The 21,562-nt window shown below is 41.2% G+C and overlaps 1 protein-coding gene across 3 annotated transcripts in view; it reads right to left on the reverse strand.

Annotated features, from left to right (window-relative positions):
- The window catches only part of LOC115150880 (contactin-3-like), a 72,250-nt gene that overhangs the window by 23,066 nt on the left and 27,622 nt on the right, over positions 1-21,562 (reverse strand). For all 3 annotated transcript variants that reach the window (XM_029694658.1, XM_029694659.1, XM_029694657.1), the window contains 5 exons: positions 19,166-19,301; positions 13,757-13,932; positions 9,960-10,058; positions 7,636-7,839; positions 7,047-7,149 (listed from right to left, as the gene is read on the reverse strand). In XM_029694658.1, the coding sequence (XP_029550518.1) occupies positions 7,047-7,149; positions 7,636-7,839; positions 9,960-10,058; positions 13,757-13,932; positions 19,166-19,301 (718 nt within the window). The remainder of the gene's footprint in view (positions 1-7,046; positions 7,150-7,635; positions 7,840-9,959; positions 10,059-13,756; positions 13,933-19,165; positions 19,302-21,562) is intronic.

Raw genomic sequence — 21,562 nt, forward strand, 5'->3', positions numbered from 1 at the left:
TATCAAGCATTGCACACACATTATCCAAATACTGACTGTTACGACTTGGTGGCTTATAGCAGCACCCCAAAAGAAGAGGCTTTAGATGAGGCAGGAGAACTTGCAACCACAACACTTCAACAACATTTGACTTGAGATCTCCAAGCTTTATAGGAATATGGCTCTGAATTTACACTGAGTGTAGAAAACATTAGGAACTCTTTCCATGACAAGATTGACCAGGTGAATCCAGGTGAAAGCTATGATCCCTTATTGATGTCACTTGTTAAATCCACTTCAATTAGTGCAGATGAAGATGAGGAGACAGGGTAAAGAAGGATTTTTAAGCCTTGAGACAATTGAGACATGGATTAAGTATGTGTGCCATTCAGAGGGTGAATGGGCAAGACAAAATATTGCCTTTGAACAAGTTGTGCCAGGCACACCAGTTTGAGTGTGTCAAGAAATGCAACGCTGCTGGGTTTTTCACGCTCAACAGTTTCCTGTGTGTATCAAGAATAGTCCACCACCTCAAGGACATCCAGCCAACTTGACACAACTGTGGGAAGCGTTGGAGTCAACATGGGCCAGCATCCCTGTCGAACGCTTCAGAGTTTTTAAACTTTGTTTCCATTGAACATTCCATACAAATAAAATCATTTGGATTAATTATATGAAGTGTGCCTTGGTCCTCCTTTCTTTTTGATGACCAATTTACCTCTTTTACCAAAGAGCACCTTCTGCCTACCAAAATATACTATTACCTTAGCAGCGCTTCCCTTCCTCCTTTTTCTACAAGTTAATCACAGCACTTGGGTAGTGCTTAGAGGAAGCAGCTCCACAGTCATTTTTTCTGTGTTTTGGGGACATTTTACAACTGATACTATGGATTTTACCCAAGAGGCTACAAGATTTTCCTATTCCCATGAAGAGGGTCAAAATATTATTACCACTGCCTCGTTGCTAGATGTGATGACAGCCACAGAGAATACTGGAACGGACATGAACAAGGCTTACAGAGACTTGCAACACCTTATGGAGAAAGACACCAAACTTGACCTCAATTCTATGAGCTTGTCTGACTATTGGAGAAAAGGCCTAATCCCCAGAGGCCTCCGTATTATGAAGTTTCCAGGTAGTGGAGCACAAGGTAAAACTGAATTTAGAGATAAATGGGAGGCTATTCTCAACGTGTGTTCTTTTGACCTAATGCTACTTCTAATAGAGGAAGCTATAAAGGACATGTAGTCCAAACAGAAGTTGAAGAAGTAAAAAGTAAAATTACAGAACAGTGACAATTCTAACAAAGCACAATGTTGTCATGACGTTGGCCTGTGGGTAAGGTTTATGACCCCCCATAAATACCTTTCTCCCTTCCCCTCTCTTTCTGACCCTACTGAAGGACTGTTGAATAGCCTTTGTTAAATATAGAGAGTCTGGGAACATCAAACAAATGGGGAAAAGGAACCATATTTTGGGAATAAAACCAGTTGGAAATATGCTTTGGAACTTAATGAGTATGGATGTCAGTTCGGTTGTCATCTGAGACATTATGACTGATGACAGGACGACATAAACTGTACCTGGGAAAGTATACACCCTCTAGTTGTCAGAGTCACATGGAATTGTTATGCAATTGAAATGTTTGAAATTGTTTGTTAGGAGATTAAATGTAATTTTAGCTTCCAATTGAGAGAATTGGGTTTTCATAAGGAAAGTGCCCTGCTTTATCAGTGGCCCGCCCCTGTGAAGAGACAGGGGTTATAAACGAAGACACACCCTTCTCCCCTCGCCACTATATAAGACAATGACACAACGTAACCGAGTTCCACTACGTGAGGTCTGCAGCCTCTGTGTTACAAGGACACACATGTCAAGTACAGAACTAAGCCAACCTCGGCGTGAGCCGTGGTTGTGAATGGTGTGAACTTTGAACTTATTCACTACAGAAGTGATACTTACTAGCTGTTGAGTTAGCAGCGGCCGCTGTAGACGTGGGCTAGGAAAGGACGGACGACGGATCCAGTCTACCACAGAACAAGATACCACCACGTATCCAATTTACCACGTATCCAATTTAGAGACATTCTTCCGAGGACCGGAAGATCTGTTGGCCAACCCGGCCAGCATCTACGACCAATCTACCGAAGCGCAGCTCAGAGTAAATATTTATTGCATTTTCCTTTTCCAAATGGGCGGTAATTTAGAATGCATAAGATTCTGTATTTACGATAGCATAGCTGCTGTTTCTTTGTTCCTAAGTCTTCCCGCTCTTTCATTCAAGCCCAACCCCCTTTCTTTGTGTAACAAGCCGCCATGTCGGCTCTGTCTACCAGGGACGTTTTCTGTATGACATCCTTTGTATTCTGTGTATATGTAATTCTGTGTGATTAGTTAGGTATTTAGTAAATAAATAATTAAACCCAATTTTGTATTGCTGATTTAACTTGTTAGCCAGGGTTCGTGAAGATAACCAAGAATTTACAACTTTCATTATGAGACTGATAATATGACGATTAATATTGACTGCTATCGATGTAAAATAATACTACGTTTTTAAGAGTTTACTCGGAAGATAACGGCTCTATAAACACTCTTCCGTGGTGTCCCGACTTTCTAGTTAATTACATTTACATGATTAGCTTAATCAGGTAATATTAATTACAGAGAAAGGATTTTATAGAATAGCATGTCATATCACTTAATCCAGCATAGCCAAAGACACGACAATGTGATGAGATTTTGAAAGAGGAAATAAACACATTCACTCTGACATTGAAGCAAGACAAGCTAAGGACATTTAGAAGAGATGCAGTAGACTACAGAGATGGCAAGGTCTTTTTCTGGAGAAAACCAACCCACAAGATCTGTTTATTTGAACTTTATGAGCAGTGGCGATCAGGGTCACCCCAGACACTCAGAGGCCGGCTCCTCCAGGAAGAGTAGCCACGCTGGTTCCCCAACAAGAGAGGGAGAGGACGCAGAAGAGGCCAACACGGAGGGGGAGGAAGAAATCAAGACTATCCAACCACACGGAGCAGGACCAAAACAAGGCTGTGATCAACACTTCTGGAGAACCCCTTTCTGATGATTGTTTAAGGGTCTTGTCTAAAGGACTGTCCTTTGCACCCATATACTCAACTAATGAATTCAATGCAAAGATTGACATATTTTGTTTCTACAGGAATCTATATCTGAAGGCCTGGTACAAGCAAAACAACTCTCCAACTACAGACACCAGTGTTTCAGGTCAGGCAGTTTCTGTGCCCTTAAAAACACATTTTAAGCCCAAGTCCACCTTTTGTCCCATAGTCCAGAATGCCACACTAAATACACTTGCCAAGAAGGTGAATTTTGATGTGGAGAATCTGTTTAAGGGTAAAATTGACTCTAACCAAACACAACATAATCTTTCTAAGATTGAGAGGGATGCAGTTGAATCATTGTCCAAAAATGTATGGATTGTGGTTAAAAAAGCAGACCAAGGTGGCGCTATAGTAGTGTGGAGTAAAGACAAGAAGCCTACCGTCAATTAGACAATGATGAATTCTACCAATCTCTTACCTTCAACCCTACAGAGGACTTAAAAACTGAATTGAAAGGGATCCTCACAGAAGCTAAGGAGAATGGCTACATTTCAGACACTGAGTTCAAATTTATTTTCCATTGCAGTCCATGTATGGCTTCTTTTTATCTTCTTCTAAAAGTCCACAAGAATCTTGAAACCCCCCCAGGCAGACCAGCCATTAGTGGTAATGAAAGTCTGACAGAACCCATCTCCAAGTACATTGATTACTTTATTTAGCCTTTTCTGCATTCACTCCCAGCCTATTTTCAAGATTCCTCAGATGTGTTGAACAAAATTAAGGAACTGAACAATATAGGTACAGCTTCCTTTTAGTCACCATGGATGTGGAGTCTCTATACACCACCATTGAACATGAACAAGGGTTGGCAGCTATGCACCATTTCTTGAGTACCCGGCCTGAGACAGAGATGCCTCCCACAGAATTCATTGTCTCACTGACTGAATGGACTCTTAATAATAATATATTTGTCTTTCAGGACCGTATTTTTAAACAAGTCAAAGGATGTGCCATGGGAGCTTGCTACAGCCCTTCCTACGCTAGTTTGTACTTAGGTAAATGGGAAAATGACTTCATTTTGGATCCTTCTAAAAAACAGTTCTTTGACCGGATTATATGGTGGGGACGCTATATTGATGATGCTTGCCTGTTCTGGTCAGGCTCAGAAGATGAACTTATTTCCTTCCACCAATACCTTAACAGCATTAACCCTAACATCAAACTAACTATGGAGTACAGCAAGTATAGCATACATTTTTCTGGACCTTGACATCAGTAAAAATGACAAAGTTTGTTTGCACACATCAATCTTTAGGAAACCTTCAGATGGGAAACCCATTCTGAGGGCAGACAGCTTCAACCCCAAAAGGCCAAAAGAGAACATTGCAATTCCAAAGAGTCAGGAAAAAGATTACAGTGTCAAATCAGCTGAATTTGATAACGGCTTCTTGAATCGGGGCTACAGCGCTCAGGTCCTGAAAGATGCAGGTATAAGGGACGTACGACTTGACAGAAATAACTTGTTGCAAGGGGAGTGCCTCCTGCTGCATCAGAGAGAGTACTTTGTTACAAAATACAGCACTGAAGCAGAGAACAAATAATAAAAAATAATTGTGGAATCATCCAAAGTGATACGCTACTGTCCTAAATGACAAATGAGTCCACATCCATCTTCCTGTTGACTCTCAAAAAACTTGGCTAGACCACAAACCTATGGGCTCTTTTAAATACAACCAGTGCAACCATTGCAGAAATATTGCACATACAAAATATTTTGTTGACACATCTTGGAGTATCAAGTCAAGCATTTCATTAACTGCAAAACCACTCATGTCACCTACAGATTGGAATGTCCAATAGTGCAAGGTGTTCTACATTGGATGGACAACGAGACACTTTCAAGACCGCTTAGCGGAACACAAGTACGCCATATGGGTAGGCAATGAAGACTACCCCATGGCAAGGCACTACAAGTCCTTACACCATGGCAACACTGCCTCCTTACAAGCTATGGGTTTTGAATATGTTCCGACCTCAATTAGAAAAGGAGACCATCTTAAACAGCTAAACAGAAGGGAACATTTTTGGATTTACAAACTACAGGCCACTAAGTACCCTGGTTTAAATGAGGATATGGATTTCTAACCTTTCAGTATCTGGGGTGACCACCATTTGCCTCATGAAGCACGACACATCTCCTTCGCATAGAGCTGATCAGGCTGTTGATTGTGGCCTGTGGAATGTTGTCCCACTCCTCTTCAATGGCTGTACTAAGTTGCTGGATATTGGCGGGTAATGGAACATGATGTTGTACACGTTGATTCAGAGCATCACAAACATGCTCAATGGGTGACATGTCTGGTGAGTATACAGGCCATGGAAGACAGGGACATTTTCAGCTTCCAGGAATGGTGTACATATCCTTGCGACATGAACATGATACGCCACACCTGTCAGGTGGATGGATTACCTTGGCAAAGAATAAATGCTCACTAACAGGGATGTAAACTAACTTGTGCACATTATTTGAGAGAAATAAGCTTTTTGTGCATATGGAACATTTCTGGGATCTTTCATTTCAGCTCATGAAACCAACACTTTACATGTAGAGTTTATATTTTCAGTAAATATAAAACCCGGTTTAGCTAACAGTCAATCAATCAGGCGCTTGTCAGTGCTAGTTGGTGTATGTGTGCCTGTGCATATGTGATGAAGCTACTGACCCAGAAGCTTGGCTCTCTAACTCCTCCCAGGCTTTTGGGAGGGAGGGTGGACAATGAGCTTATGGTAGCTAATGTAAGCAATGCCCCCACGCTCTCTGGCAGCTTTCATAGCTGGGATAAGTTCTTTCCTCTGGCGTACAGCTTCAGAGAAGTCCTCGTTAAGGAAGATGTTGGTTTCTCTCGAGTTCTTGGCTCTCTCCTGAACAACCATCTTGTCATTGAACCTTAGGAACTTGACCATTATTGGCCTGGGTAGGTCACCTGGGCTCGTAACAGGTTTTTCAGCCGGTAGAAACGTAGGCTAACACGGGTACTCCACGCAATTCCAGCCTGCACAGCTCACAGGGCTGATGGAAACAGCAAAAAACTGCAGGGATTTAAACAGCCACAAGCCCGGGACTATACACAGCCCCAGCCACCAGGGCTAACCCTGTCTTGGGCTGTGTTCAAGCTTTCAAGGAAACCTGGCTAGTTTGATAGCTAGGCTAGCTGCTTCACCAATCAGTAGCTCTTCAGACTTTAGGGTTTAGCAGTATCCCCGGACAGATTGTAGCAGTCCCAGCAAATGAGGCTAACTGCGTCGCGGGATCCAAACTAAACAGGTAAACATTTTTTTGGCAAGCGGTACCAGAGTGCCAAGTCTAGGACAAAAAGGCTTCTCAACAGTTTTTACCCCCAAGCCATAAGACTCTTGAACAGGTAATCAAATGGCTACCCGGACTATTTGCATTGTGTGCCCCCCCAACCCCTCTTTTTACACTGCTGCTCCTCTCTGTTTATCATATATGCATAGTCACTTTAACTATACATTCATGAACATACTACCTCAATTGGGCCAACCAACAAGTGCTCCCGTACATTGGCTAACCGGGCTATCTTCATTGTGTCCCACCCGCCAACCCCTCTTTTATGCTACTGCTACTCTCTGTTCATCATATATGCATAGTCACTTTAACCATATCTACATGTACATGCTGCCTCAACCAGCCTGACTAACCGGTGTCTGTATGTAGCCTCGCTACTTTTATAGCCTCGCTATTGTATATAGCCTGTCTTTTTACTGTTGTTTTATTTCTTTACCTACCTATTGTTCACCTAATACCTTTTTTGCACTATTGGTTAGAGCCTGTAAGTAAGCATTTCACTGTAAGGTCTACACCTGTTGTATTCGGCGCACGTGACAAATAAACTTTGATTTGATTTGATTAGAATGATATGTCTGACATATGCACAAACCTGCACATTCACTCCAACTTACTTTCCCAGAGCGAAACATTCCAGTTTCACTGTGGATCCCTTCGCAGCTGGAACAGTGTCAGGGAAATGAACTTCTATTTTGGGTTCGTATTCACCCATTGCTCCTATGAAAGGGAGACAATACACAAACCAAATTTTGGCGTCAATGATTAATGGCACACTCGCTTTACGCCCTGGTAAACATGGTACAACAATAACATGGGCCCAGAAACACAGAGGTATTTGTGTGTGGAACAGAAGCGATCACTGAGAGGTTGGTAAGATGGAGAGAAATGGAAAAGGTTTGTAAAAGGTTCAAAGAAGAACACACCTGGTTGAAGGCAGGGATTAATCTCCTTTTCAGACTGAATCTTATATTCAACAGCTTCACCCTTTGACTTTATCTTTTGAGAGGGTAAGATTACTCTTTCTCTTTGACCACTTATAATCAGCATTACAGAATATCTGGATAGAATATTCTATTGTAGACTGCATAGACTGCCAATGTTTTACAAATTGGGGCTTCATCTGGGCAGTTTTTAAAACATCTGGGCAGTTTTTTGTTGTTGTGCTGTCTGATCAGTGTGTCTGTTTAAAGGATGGGATCTTACCATCATTCCTCAGGACCAGTGGTGTAGGAGAGCTGAGGACTTTCCCCTTAGTGATGCTGTTGTTGACCACACAGGTATAGTTTCCCACATCAGAAGGCTCCACTTTAGCAATGTACAGACTTCCTGTCTCCTGGGAGATGAATCGACGACTGTCTTGCTGAACAAAGTATGGGTACTCATTGAAGATCCATGCAAATGTCAGCTCTAGGAGGGAGAGGAATATGACAGTGGTAAATACAGTACAGTAGTATTAATATATTACAACACAGTAATGTGTTTGTAGGCGTAGGAGTCTACATTGAAAAATTCCCTTTTGAAAATATAATTTAGCATGTATGCTAAATAGCTCAGTGTCGGTATTGCCCATTGATGAAATACTGTATTAGAAAACAAAAAGAAAAACACATTGTAAGCAGATCATGTTGGCATTCCACACAATTTCCTTTTCCTTATTTCAGTTTCCTTCCAAGAAGACACCAGGGCAAAGATAGTAGAACAGCTATTGGTGCACAAAAAAAAGAGTGTCCAAAGGAAAGAGAGCGAAACAAAACGGATTACAGCGCCTCACTGGCACTCTCATGACACATGCCCTGTCCTCTACCCTGAGTAACTGGGGACAGGGCTTTTTTCCAGGCTTGACTCATGCATGCCACACTTCTCCTCAGCCAACAGGCCTAGCTAAAGAACACAGAGCGCTGCCACACAGCAATACTGGGTCATCTTGAAAAGAGCCAGTGCACAGATTCATAGGAGCGAGGTACCGTAGCGAAAGCCTATCTACCGTGGCGTGGAGGCGAGAGCGCGTACAGAACTACAAAGGTGTGTATGCAGTGTACTGTCGCTCATCTCCTGTCCCCCTGGGAGGGGAACGCCTCGCAAACCTTGGCTCCTGGGATCACGTCTTTGCAGTCGGTTCACTGAAGCCGAAACCAATTCATTCTGACGAAGCAAAGCAAGACCGGGGATCCCTGACTCTGAGCTATGTGGCCGTAATGAACAGTGATAGCATTTGTCAAGAAAATACAAATCAAGAGGAAAATGAAAATATAGTGCAACAACCTCTTTTCTTATTGAACACAATGGCTATTTATGTAACAAGCACAACGTTACAAACATGCAATAGCTATGACACAAAAATAAACATAATTGAGCCCTGGAGAATAAACACATATTTATGATGGAGCAGAGCCCTAATGCAGTCACTTTAGCTAGCAACAATATTTATTTTGTGGCCATGTCGATGTAACATGAGATATAATGTGTCATTTGAGAGAACCTCTAATCCAGCATTTGAAGCCGCTGAGGCAGAGTAAAAACCTGCAGAGATGTCTTACAGTCAGTGGATAGTGATGGGCTCAACGAGTTCCAAGTTTGTGTGTGGCATTCATGCTTCACAGTGCAATGAGCACAGTGCCACACTTACTTGGTCTTATTCACTTGTTCAAATAGGGAAACAAAACACAATACTGTTATGGTGACAACAACACGCCTGGCATAAGCTCATTTCTGAGTGAGAGGCTGTCGCATTGTGTTTCACACTGGCTACCCCAGGCCATTATCGTCTCCTCCAGCTGTACAGGACTGTATACACACACCTACTGTAGGCACACTTTAGCCAATACATTAGAGAAGAACCAGCCACTCTACAATGTCATGTTAAAAGTGAGTGGTCCTACAACAGGGTTAGCCTGTATGTAGGCAAAGTCCATTATTCAATACTAAGCTAACTGGATCACACACACTTCAAATAGCTGTCTCACATGTGCCGAGTCACTTCCTCTGTACAAGTTGAAAATAGTATGGAAGATAAATAAGATATTCCAGAAAGTGATTCTGTTTGTTTTCCCTCTAGGGTGTAGAGTAAATTGGTTTACAAAATCCCTTTGAATTCTGCATTCCATTTAAGTTAGGATAAGTTACTATTGATTATCTAATACAGGTTTTATTAAAAGCACTTTACTCAGACCGTATTGCCCAATGATCAGGTTAAGACTCCAATTTGAGGAATATCTTTTCATTTGCCACCAGATTTGGCACTAATTGTAAGAAAGTTCAGAATGAAAAAGAAGGCCAGCTAAGCATATCTATATTATGCAAACATCTCTGTGAAATAAGTTTATTTGAGGCTGCTAGCAAGAATCTATGCTTTGAGGCTCTAACAAATAATGTTTTATGAAAAAAATGATTAGGTTAGGAATGTGAGCACACTAAACAGCGCCTGTATATTCACTCATATACTGCATCAAAGACTTTAATTGGATACAGAGGAGAGGCATCTTCTCAGGTATTCATAAATATCTCTAATATGGAAAAAAACAACCTACCTCCAGAATGCATGGGTGGTCCACATAACAAAACCACTCCTTGGCCCTCTCGGACACTGACAGCACTCCGTGTCGTTTGGGTCTTGAAGTTATCTAGGTCTTATCAACACAAAAATCAAGGGTAAGCTTTAGTGTTATTACAGAAGACAGAATGGATAAATATAAAGCACAAACCTTAGCTTTACTCTATGTCTAAATGCAGCTGATAACTCAATCCGTATCAGCTAATGTGTTTCCCAGTTTGTATCAGTTATCTTGGTTTCTTTAAAGCCCTAAAATCCATGTACTGTAGGAAAACCATTTACAGGTACAGTAATGGATTGCTTTAGAACACCCCCAATGCTATCCGATACTTAGAAAGGCAACTGTAACATTAAATATTACTGATGGACTAATAACACACAGTCATTATGATAGCAGCAGGAGATTAAATTGCAAAGGGATAAAAAGAGGGGAGGAAGTTGGAGGGACTGCACAAACACTGAGCACATGACGAATAACAGGAATCAGTGCCAAGAGCAATAACCAACATCATTATTAAATGCAGTGTAATCTCGCCCTTAAAAGCACTAGCTTCCCTGTCGATACTCTGGGAGCAATTCATCCCTGCAAATGAAAGAGGAAAAGCTGCCTGACTGAGCTTGTACCTGGGCTGATGAAATGTTACTCTAGTTTAGTGAGTGATGGGTGAACTACTGTACCCCTGTCCCTACTGACTCTGCACCCTCGGGTGGGCAGCCCTACAGTCAGGCCCCGAACACAAACAAAATAAAGTCAATGTGACCGATAAAAGGAAGTGGGAAAAGAGGAGGATCACAGAGGGGAGTGGGAGAGTGAATGGAAGATTAATGAGCCAGTCTCTGATGACCGTGGTGAAATCCAACACAGCCAAGTCATAGCAGGATTCTGTTCAGGCCACACAGTGAGCCATAGAGAACATCAACTCGCAGACATGGTGCTGAATCTAAAACGCTGGAGGAGTTAGGCTAGGCTATCTAGACGAGGGAAAGTTGGTGCAGGCTGGTTGGAAAGCATAACCAAACAGCAGCTGATAATATTCCTTTTGTAACAGTGGGGGGGGGGGGGGGGGGGGGGGGGGCCTAAGAGGTAGGAATTGGTTCTGGTAGGGAGCGGAGGCCCTCTACTTCTCTCTCCCTCACACAGAAATGGTCCGTGTAAGGGAGAGACAGTAGGGACTGCTAAAAGGCAGCACTCTATAAGCTGGCTCTGCCTTGTCTATAGCAGAACGATGGCTTTCTGTGTAATATGTCTCCTCTACACAGACTCCAACTCTGAGAGGCAATAATAATGTGTCAGGAGGGAAGCCAGGAAAAACATATAAAGGTATCCTATCTAACACCATGCAAGCTCTTCATTCTATTTTTACCACAAAGGAATAGCAACTCAAGTTACAAGTACAGAGGGAATGTCATTTTAAATGTATTTCATTCTCTCTCCCTGGTGTGTATTATACCAGTGTGTGTACATTTGTATAAGAGTTGCGTTACAGTTGTTCAGAAATTCAATGTAAAGTAGGATGAAGTTGATGGCCATAACACATCGCAAAAAAATATATAATTGAAATGACAGTTGAATTGTGTAGACAGGAAATGGGTGAGGTAAGCCATCCCTGTCTATGGAAGAGTCTTTATTACGAGGAAAATCTAGCCGTGTATGCAGCAATCCCCATCTATCTCCAAGACCTCTGAGCATTCAAATAGACAATAAATGTCAAGCAGTTCCCTCCTCACCCAGGCCCCACAAGTGAGATTCATTATCCAGCCCATAAGGGTAATGGCAGTCCATCTCTTAAGAGGAAGGAAAGGCTCTCTATCCCTGGGACGTGATCAATGATCAGTGAGAGGTGTCTCTCTACACTGTCTATTGGTCTGCTCTCTATACGGTAGAGACCCACACCAAAGCTTCATATTCACCAGTGGAGGCTTTTGGGGGGAGAACGGCTCATAATAATGGCTGGAACGGAGCCTATGGAATGGCATCAAACCATGTGTTTGATGCATTTGATACCGTTCTACCTATTCCGCTCCAGCCATTACTACGAGCCCGTCCTCCCCAATTAAGGTGCCATCAACCTCCTATGATATTCAGATCTCCCTCTCTAGAATACCAGACAGGCTGTTCAACCAAGTCTGATCTATCTGCAACGGCAAACAATTCCACAGTAAAAAAATGATTGTTTCTGGTTTGCAAAGTTGAAGCTTTATTTGTGTAGGTTTCCTTTCAAGTCCAGATCACAGAGGCTTGCATAGATTGGCAGTATCAGTCAGTACCGAGGTTGCACAGACGCTGTCAAAGCTGGAAACACAGAGACTAATGAGAATCAATGGAGTTCAGAGGCAGTCAGAAGCTGCCTCGCCCACTGTGGTTGTTGCATCTGACATTTCATTCGATTACCATTTCCCTTTAAAAAAATCTATTTGAAGCATACCGAGCAAGAAATCAGAATGCTAAAGACACAGAGGCCACAGACACACAACTCAAGTGCACACACACACACACACACACACACACACACACACACACACACACACACACACACACACACACACACACACACACACACACACACACAAACATGCGTGCACATTTGCAAGTGTAATACTCTTGTTAAAACCAAGTATTGAGTTTATTTGTTATACTTAATTGGTATTATATTTAAAAGGTGATTGAATTGCTCCCAAATTGTAATGTTGTTCATGCATTTCTTTTGAAGAAATATTTATTTCATGTATAAGTGAATAGGTTGGTTTACTTTTAAGTTTAAGTTTTGACCAATAAGGTCGCTTGATAAGCTGTGGCCAATGGGAGAATGGACCTGGTTAACGGGAGGCCTGGGAAAAAAGAGAGGGAGAGAGACGTTGAGAAAAGGATGGACATTACATTATGACCATTGGTGAAGAAGAATTATAAAAGATGATAAAAATAGAACAAAACCCATACCTACCGAGTTTGAAGGGAAATACCGATTTTATTTTATAAGAGAGTTGTTATAATTTAGTTAAGACTTAGTAAAGACTGATGCTATCGTCTCATTGTGGAGGTATTTGACAGCCTTGAGGTTAGCCTAGCATCATGTGAAACTGAGAGAGAAATGCTTGGGAAAGCTTAACGAGTTCATCTTCCCACGGGATATCGGTTACTGCTAAATAGTACTGTCTGCATTGATAGCTGTGCTTGCTGTGGATCTTGTGAGGAAACCTGCAAGGAACTGCCATACTTCACTGAGGGAATATCTACGAGTAGTGAGTAACCACAACTGTGGGTTGCTTCGGGACTTTATCTGTGTCGTCATTTTTTTTTTAACTCCAACGCACGCCAACAGTTTAAACAAGCTTGAAATAATTTGGACATGGGTTGTGCACGACTCATTGGGGTTTATTATTTTTATTTCTTTTGATGTTGTGCTTTGAAAATGTAATAATACACATTTTGAACTTTATGTATGTTGCCTTGGTGGAGTCCTTTACTGTTTCAATTTAATTTAATGCATGGGATAGCCTAGCCTGATACAATAACAGAAACCTATAATCATTTCAGTTCAAGTTAATACCCTAATTGTCATCACCCTAGATAGTTTACAATAGGGATTATTATTGGAGATGTCCTTCTCACCTAACATCCCATGCTGTTGAGATATTCTATGTCAGGTAATATCGCGAGAGTCAAATTCGAGCCTGGTGAGAGGGTTACACAAGTATGCATGCACACAAACTCACAGAAACACACATACACACACCCCTCCCCTATAACGTGCTAGGGATAGCCCGATCACTTACATGCAAATTTCAGAGTGGCTCTGCGGCTGAGGATGGTCCCCCATGTGTTGTAGGCAGAGCACTGGTATATCCCCGTGTCTTGGTCCCTGTCCAGACTGTTAACGATCAGGTTGCCCCCAGACATGTGACGCCGGTAGTCACTCCCCAGATCAATGAGTGTTCCGTTTAGTGACCATCTGGAAAGACGTAAACACAATCAGCAGCCGGGCCTCTGGAGATACACACTCACAAACATTTATCACATGGATCGATTTGGTAAAGACAATTGAATCAAATGAAAATATTGGATATAATCACGCTGTAATTGTTGGTATTTTGAGCATGAAACTTTTCATTGTGTATTGGGTTAGCTAGTTGCCTTTGAAACACTGTGTAGTCTATTTTTTTAATATTGTAAATAATTGTATTATGTCAAAAAAATAATCATATATCTCATATTACTGGTCTAAAATACATTGCATGTGAAGTTATGGGTTGAGCATAATAATTCCTATTTCCAACTTCTTTAAAAACATCCATCAGCAGCTAAGTTAAATTCCCAGATAGCATGAGGTCAAAGAATGCACAACATACAAATGTTTTGGATTACTACTCTAATGATTTGTTGCAATAAACCATTTACAAAATGGGGAAATTATTTTCGTTTTTCCAAAGTTAACAAAGCTGAGAGGCATGATAAGTATAGATTATTTTCCACTTAAGAATGCAAGAAATTAGGCATGATTAGGATAAGACTTTGAGCCAGCTAGCTTGAGCAATGCAATTTGGGACCGTGAAATGACAATTCAATGATGAGGGGGGAAAAATCAATATTTTTTTATTTTCAGCAAACTAACGAGCAGAGAAAGTGGTGCTTCACACAGCCTTAAAACCAGCCATGACTTTTTCCAGACTCCCGTCTGACAGACTACAAAAGATATAGCTGTCTTTCATGTTGTTGCCTGCATTATTCATCTATCTCCGTGCGGCTTTCACTTAATCAAACTTATTTTGTCACCATTCCAGATACCAAAATAATTGTTTAAATGTTTGAAGTTATGTGATGAAACCTATGTTTCCTGGGCGCACAAATACAAACATTTCAAACAAGACACTTTGATGCCATATTCAATCTCAATTGCCTTTAAAAAAGCATCTTGTTTATGCATGTTCCAAATGGCTGATATGATCCATCATGTTATCGTATGTATACCAGTGTTTCCCCTAGGATTGTCTTTCCCAGCAGAGGTGACACTGCGTATACAGCCTAGCCGAAGGATCTGACGTGTAAAATAATAAAGGAGAGCGGGAGAGAGGGGGTTGGGTGGCTGGTTGTATTCGCAGCCACCCCAGCATATCTGAACTTAATGGGAGAGGACGGTAGGCAGGCTGAGCAGATCAGACACCCCTGGAGCAGATGGCTGGGCTCTGCCTCTGCTGGGTGTGAGGGCGTCTACGCACGACACAGCCAGCCATCCCATCTAGCAGAAGCGGCAGAAGCAGCGGCAACACCTCGAACAGCAAGCCTCGGCTCCATTTGAACAGTGGGACAAGCTGTCAGAGACACCCCTCACCTGCCAACACTAAGTAGCCACCAGAAAAGGCCTGGTATGAAACCCCCCCCTGAGGATGAAGGGCTAGGTGATAGAGCATCAAACTACCAGTCACATACATAGCACCCATTCCATGAGAGTAGGAGTAAACAACGAGGGAAAACCACAGTGCTGCTGCTGGTGTAAAGGTACCCATAAGCAGATGTGGCGTTATTAAACCTGAGCCAATATAACTGATATTCCACATTGTCCTCACAATAAATGATCACGCCACCAATTAAAGCCCATAACGATCCTTTACTATCAACTATGCAAACTATAATTATCCATGGGAGCCTCATCATATTGTATTTGAGTCATCACCATCATCATCACCATCATCGTCATATGCAGTGATGTGTATCCATCTCTCTAACAGTCAGTAAAATGGTTCTTACCAGCTGTGAGGTTGTGAGCAAAACCTCAAATATAGTGTAAAAAACATGAAATAAGACAGCTGGCGCCAATTATATTGTATTGTGAGAGCATATGATTGTTGCACACTGCATGCTCTGACCTGTATAGGAGTCTGTGCCCTCAAACCTGTTGCCAGCACAGGACTAATGAGGAACTGAATGAGCACTCCAACACCATGGAAATCTTTCTGCATTCTAAACAGTAGTGGTCTCATCTCCTTTTCATTGCCCCCTCAGGTCTTAACTCATCCACAGATGAGGACTCCAACTGAAGTGCTTCACAAAAAATGGAAAAACAGCACTTCGAAAAAGCACAATTTCTCTGGGGCCATGGCATTAGTGGAGCCTTATAGAGTGAATGGAGGGAATTTAACACACCAGACAGTAGGGTTCCTAAACAACAACAAAGACTAATGGCTCCCTTATTTGCTCTGGCTGTCCTAGCCTGGTACAGCCTCCAGGCCATGGGCTGCTCATGGCATGGTCTGGATGAACTCTGGCCGACCTTGAGGTTCACATCAATGTTGCATGAGGCCTCTTCATCAAATACAGGCAGGGAATGGTGCCGTGCTCAGCGCTGTCTCCAGCCACGCACCTCACCTGTTTTCCCCTGAGGACAAACACACACACACACACAGCTAATATTGGCCCTTAAAAAACACATTGCTGACCAGGAGAAAGAGGGCCCTTGGTCTCAACCCGGAATGTTGGCAGAGAATAAGACAGCTCATCAGATATTACTGAATATCATCATTGAACATGGTTGTATTTGAAATGGAAGAATTAATATTTCAGTAGTCTGAGACTTTGTCAGGGCAGGAGATGCAAAGTTATCTCCTCAGGCTCCATGCTGTGATAGCTTCCAGACTAAATGAGAAACTCAAATTGCCTAACGTGTCCTCGGAGCGCTATTACATAAATTAAGAGACGTGACAACATCTCCCAGATTTCACATTAGAGGGCAGGGAACATCACAAATAAATGATTGATGTCCATTGGCCACTATGCCCTTGGTTCTACAGTACATTACAGTAAGTTCAGAACACACTGCCCAATGTAGTGTTCATTATGGGTCACTGACAAGTAAGAAAATCAAAAGTGACAACCATATTGAGAAAAACTACCCCTACTGTAACAGATCAAGTACTAATATCTTTAACATGCGCTGTGGTGTGGAGTGATGTCAAGTGTGAAGTTGTGTGGGACTGGTTATGAAAGATAAAGAAAAAAGACAGTACTAAAGGGCATTGTTTCAGTGATATGAGATGGTTACTTTGGCATGAATTGGAAAATGTGAAGCTCTTGACAAAACGCAAAAATCTTGAGATTCCAGTATAATTTCACTAGAAACTGACTGATGTTAGTTGATGCCTTCCTGTGGGAGATCAAAGCTTGTCCCTTTGCAGCTCTGAGGGACAGCTCGGGCAGCTCATTGGGGGCATTTGAGGTCCTGAGTTTTTTTGTGTTTGGGAAATGTATTGCTAAACATTTCTGTTTCACTTTTAATCATCAAGACAAAAGTCCTCTCCTTGCCGGAGGGGACACAAGTCAAGAACAGTCAGTGTCAAACATACACTCTGGTGCAACCCAAATAAAGCCACAAATGATCCCTTTACTTGCAGTGAGTCCAAGGACTAAACGATGCAGTGTCTTTAAAAGTATTCCCATAAACGTCAATCCCCTGCCATGGGAGTTTGTTTCAATAAAGTGATTCACTTCAATTCTACTCAGATCTGTGCTCTGTATTCATTTGGTTTTAATACACTTATCTTACGTAAAATGGGTGCTTGAAGTCCTACTTTTCAATTTGATCGACTTGGTTTTATCCACTTCACAACGAAAGCTTGGATTGTCTTTAATTTGTCTTGGATCGGGCTTTACAAATAACATTAATCGTGTGAAATAGCTCATTAGACACACTTAACTGGAGTGTTATTAGCCTGCATGAAAACAATCACAATATTTGGAATTGCTTAGGATGACTAATGTGTTATCCAATACATCCAATATTAATCCAGAGAAAACATATCACTGTTACTTTACTAATGTAGGAAACTTTTGCGCAGCACTTAAAAATCTAAAGAGGCTTCTACTTACAGCATTCGAGGGTTATTCCAATTTGAGGCACAGATGACTAGACCACATTCTATCACACATAATCATAACCCACAATCTATGCTTTCCCTGTGCACTTAAGTAAAAAAAAAAAGAACAATCCTAATTGTTCGGTTTGATGGTGAGAACACGTCCACTCGACTTCTTTTTCCGAGTTAGTGCAAGTCGTAATGGTTCAGCTCATCCTTGGATTGCTCAGCTTGCACAACAAGTATAATGATACCCCCTGCTGCTGCTCTAAGACCCATGTTTTCAGCACATACGCATTAGAGGAAATGTAAGCATTTAACGGAATGTCACTCACAAGGTTATTACCTCTCTCGACTGCCTGCTGTGCATTTACATGATGCTGACCAAGCTACGAAACACAATCTACCACAAAACCAACGCGGGCTGCCATTTTCAGGCAGACTTACCACCGGGGAATAACCGGGGGGGATATCAGAGAATCTAGAGTAGAATTAGAAACTGAAATCTCCCTACATTCCTAATGATTTCCTAAGCAGTGCAGCACATTATAAAACATTAGCTTCAATCCTAGAGCAACCTAAATCAAATCTGTAATAAAGATAACTAGACTCACATCTCTGAAGTATTTATAAGCTAATGGTTGTCTGACTTCCCATCTAAATCTGAATCATAGCTCAAAGCCTGCGTTAGTTTACGGCTTTTAGGTTTTTTGGAATGAGCATACCATATAAATCAGTTTCTCTGTCTGGTTAAATGTCTGCGTACCCCTTTCCTGCAGTAAAATGACCCAGTGTCCTCATGGGTGGAATGTTATTAATGTCATCATTTAATAATTAATAAACGTATTATTTATTTTTTACACAGAAAATCTGGTGTTTCTATGTCAAACGGTTTGTTATATTTCAGTATTCTGTAATGTATATAAAGTGTAATATTGGGATGCAAACTCAAAATGGAATACATTTCAACTCCATATCTGACATGGTACAGGTGTCTTCTTTTTTTAGGCCCATACCCTGTGAGGTGTGTACTTTTGTTTCAAAGTAGATTTGTTTAAGACTACCAAGAAACACTATATGTAACCTTGATTTAGCCAACTGCAGTAAAAGGTGAATCTTGTTTCTTGGATTTTACAGTATCTCTACTGCTACTATGGTAAGCCCAATGTTTTTCGCTCTCCACCAAATCAATACCAATCAATGCTCTTAGTATCCGGTTTGATTGCCTTGAGAGAGAGAGAGAGTGAATATTTGGTTAAACATCCATGTTAAATGGTCGCTAATGGCAGTTCCACACTGAATTGTGGAATTATAGTGTAGATTGGTGGAATCCTTTACCTGTACTGTGGGGAGGGGTTCCCCCCTGCCTCACATCTAATGGTAGCTTCCTGGTCAGGGAAGTTGATGGGGAGAATGAGGTCACTGGGCTCTGTCCTCCATCTTGGCCCTTGGAACAGGACATCTTGTGCATGAGCTGGAGAACAAAAGCAACACAGGCTGTAATACCCAGGCCTTTAACAATTGACATTTGTCAATGTGTGACATTTCAGTCATCGAACAAGGAATTAACAAATTAGTCTGAACAAACAACTAGACAGTGAAAACTTGTGAATCCTGACACGCCAGCACTCGCCAACAGAGGTGACAAAAACTGGTGACAGTTTTGATTTTTTTTAAATCATGTCTATGATTGCAACATGGTAATACACGGTACGATTGAGACAGAGCCATTCAAATATTTGATTTGGAATAGACATAAGGAAACCATTATTTGATTAAATAGTGTGCTACTAACCCAAATAATTATAATAGCTTATCCATGAAAAACTTCAATGTTGGCCTAACTATTCAATGTTGGCACAAATCTGAGTGAGCACTGCAAAAATCCTGGTGACGTTGAAACGTTAGTCACATGATTGCATCTGTGTGAATCCAGCAAACCAGGAACATTCACAGGACATTAGCTAACATATGCCTATTAAGTTCTTGTTAGGGTTTGAGCCAACATTTTCTGATCACCAAAAAAAACATTTTCCAAACATTTTGGAAATGAAAATATCATTGGAATATTCTGCTAACATTCACAAAAATATAGTTCACAACATCTGTAAAAACTACCACAGAACATTATCTTAAGGTTAATGTAATAACACAATGTTCCGGTAATGTTCTGCCGCAACAAAATCTGGGAGCAATTAACCCTTTGCTATGCCCAGCCCACCTTGGTTATTGTTGCAACCGTGGACAACATTTTTCCAGGAAGACCAATTCCCCATTCAACCATTGGCGAAATCCCCTCACAATAACCTCAAACTGTGTTTTTTTTTCTTTTGAGACCAATGAAACTGTTTCTAATAAAAAATGAAATTGAACACAGACCACCCTTTGCTAAATCAGGAAACTCTTGGGTATGTTGTGGTGGACTGTCATTACAATTGCTTCATGGGAACCTGGTCAAATTATGTTTGGAGTGTAGCTAGCCATTGAATGTCTCTGAATTCATTGTTAGCATGCAGTCAAAGCTATAACCACTTTTGGAACTATTGCACAAAAACCGTATCCTGATGTCGACAGCAGATGGGAGTTGTATTAATAACATTCCTAACTTAGCTAGCTGACATACTTTTTGAGAAAACAAGCTATAATAAGTGGCTAGCTAGCTAGCGTGAGCAACATTTGGTGGTCAGAGACTGAGAGATAGCTAACCAGCTGAGCTGGCAAACAATGTAACAAAAGTATAATTTCAGAATAAAAAAACCCTCAATCAACAGGCTGTGCATCTCAGGAATCACAGTAATAATTACTCTTGGTGTATTGTTAAATTATTCAGCCATTTAAACATGTATTTTTTAAAGAAAACTCTCAGTTTTTGCCATAGTCCTCATTTGCCTTCATGCGATTTAAACATGAGCTTGTCAGAGGTGTCGGACTAGACGACAGTTGCTATCCATTGGAGCACTGCGATTAGTTGCCCAAAATTATGGGTGGGACTTAGCGACGGGTCAATTGAAGTGGCTATGACTAAACATTACAGGAACGTTCTGCTAATGTTGATGATATGTTATTCAAAACACTCATAAAAACAAGCAGGGAATATTCCTACAATGGTCTTAGAAAGTTCCAGTGTGACGTTATGACATAACGATGTTCCAAAAAATATTCCCTCAACATACTTCAGCAATTATGTCTGGATTCAATTAAATTGGTTCTGAGAAAACATTACCGGAACGTTCTTTTAATGTTCATGGAGACATCATCCAAAACATTCAAAACAACATGCAGGGAACATTTCCGCATAACTCTCATATGCACTACCGGTCAAAGGTTTTAGAACACCTATTCATTCAAGTTCTTCTTTATTTTTACTATTTTCTACATTGTAGAATAATAGTGAAGATAAAAAAAATATGAAATAACAGATATGGAATCATGTAGTAACCAAAAAAAGTGTTAAACAAATCAAAATATATTTTATATTTGAGATTCTTTGAAGTAGCCACCCTTTGCCTTGATGACAGCTTTGCACACTCTTAGCATTCTCTCAACGAGCTTCATGAGGTAGTCACCTGGAATGCATTTCAATTAACAGGTGTGCCTTGTTAAAAGTTCATTTGTGGAATTTCTTTCCTTCTCAATGCATTTGAGCCAATCAGTTGTGTTGTGACAAGGTAGGGGAGGTATACAAAAGATAGACCTTTTTGGTAAAATACCAAGTCCATATTATGGCAAGAACAG

This window comes from Salmo trutta, chromosome 16 (assembly GCF_901001165.1).
Source record: "Salmo trutta chromosome 16, fSalTru1.1, whole genome shotgun sequence".
Classification (NCBI taxonomy): Eukaryota; Metazoa; Chordata; class Actinopteri; order Salmoniformes; family Salmonidae; genus Salmo; species Salmo trutta.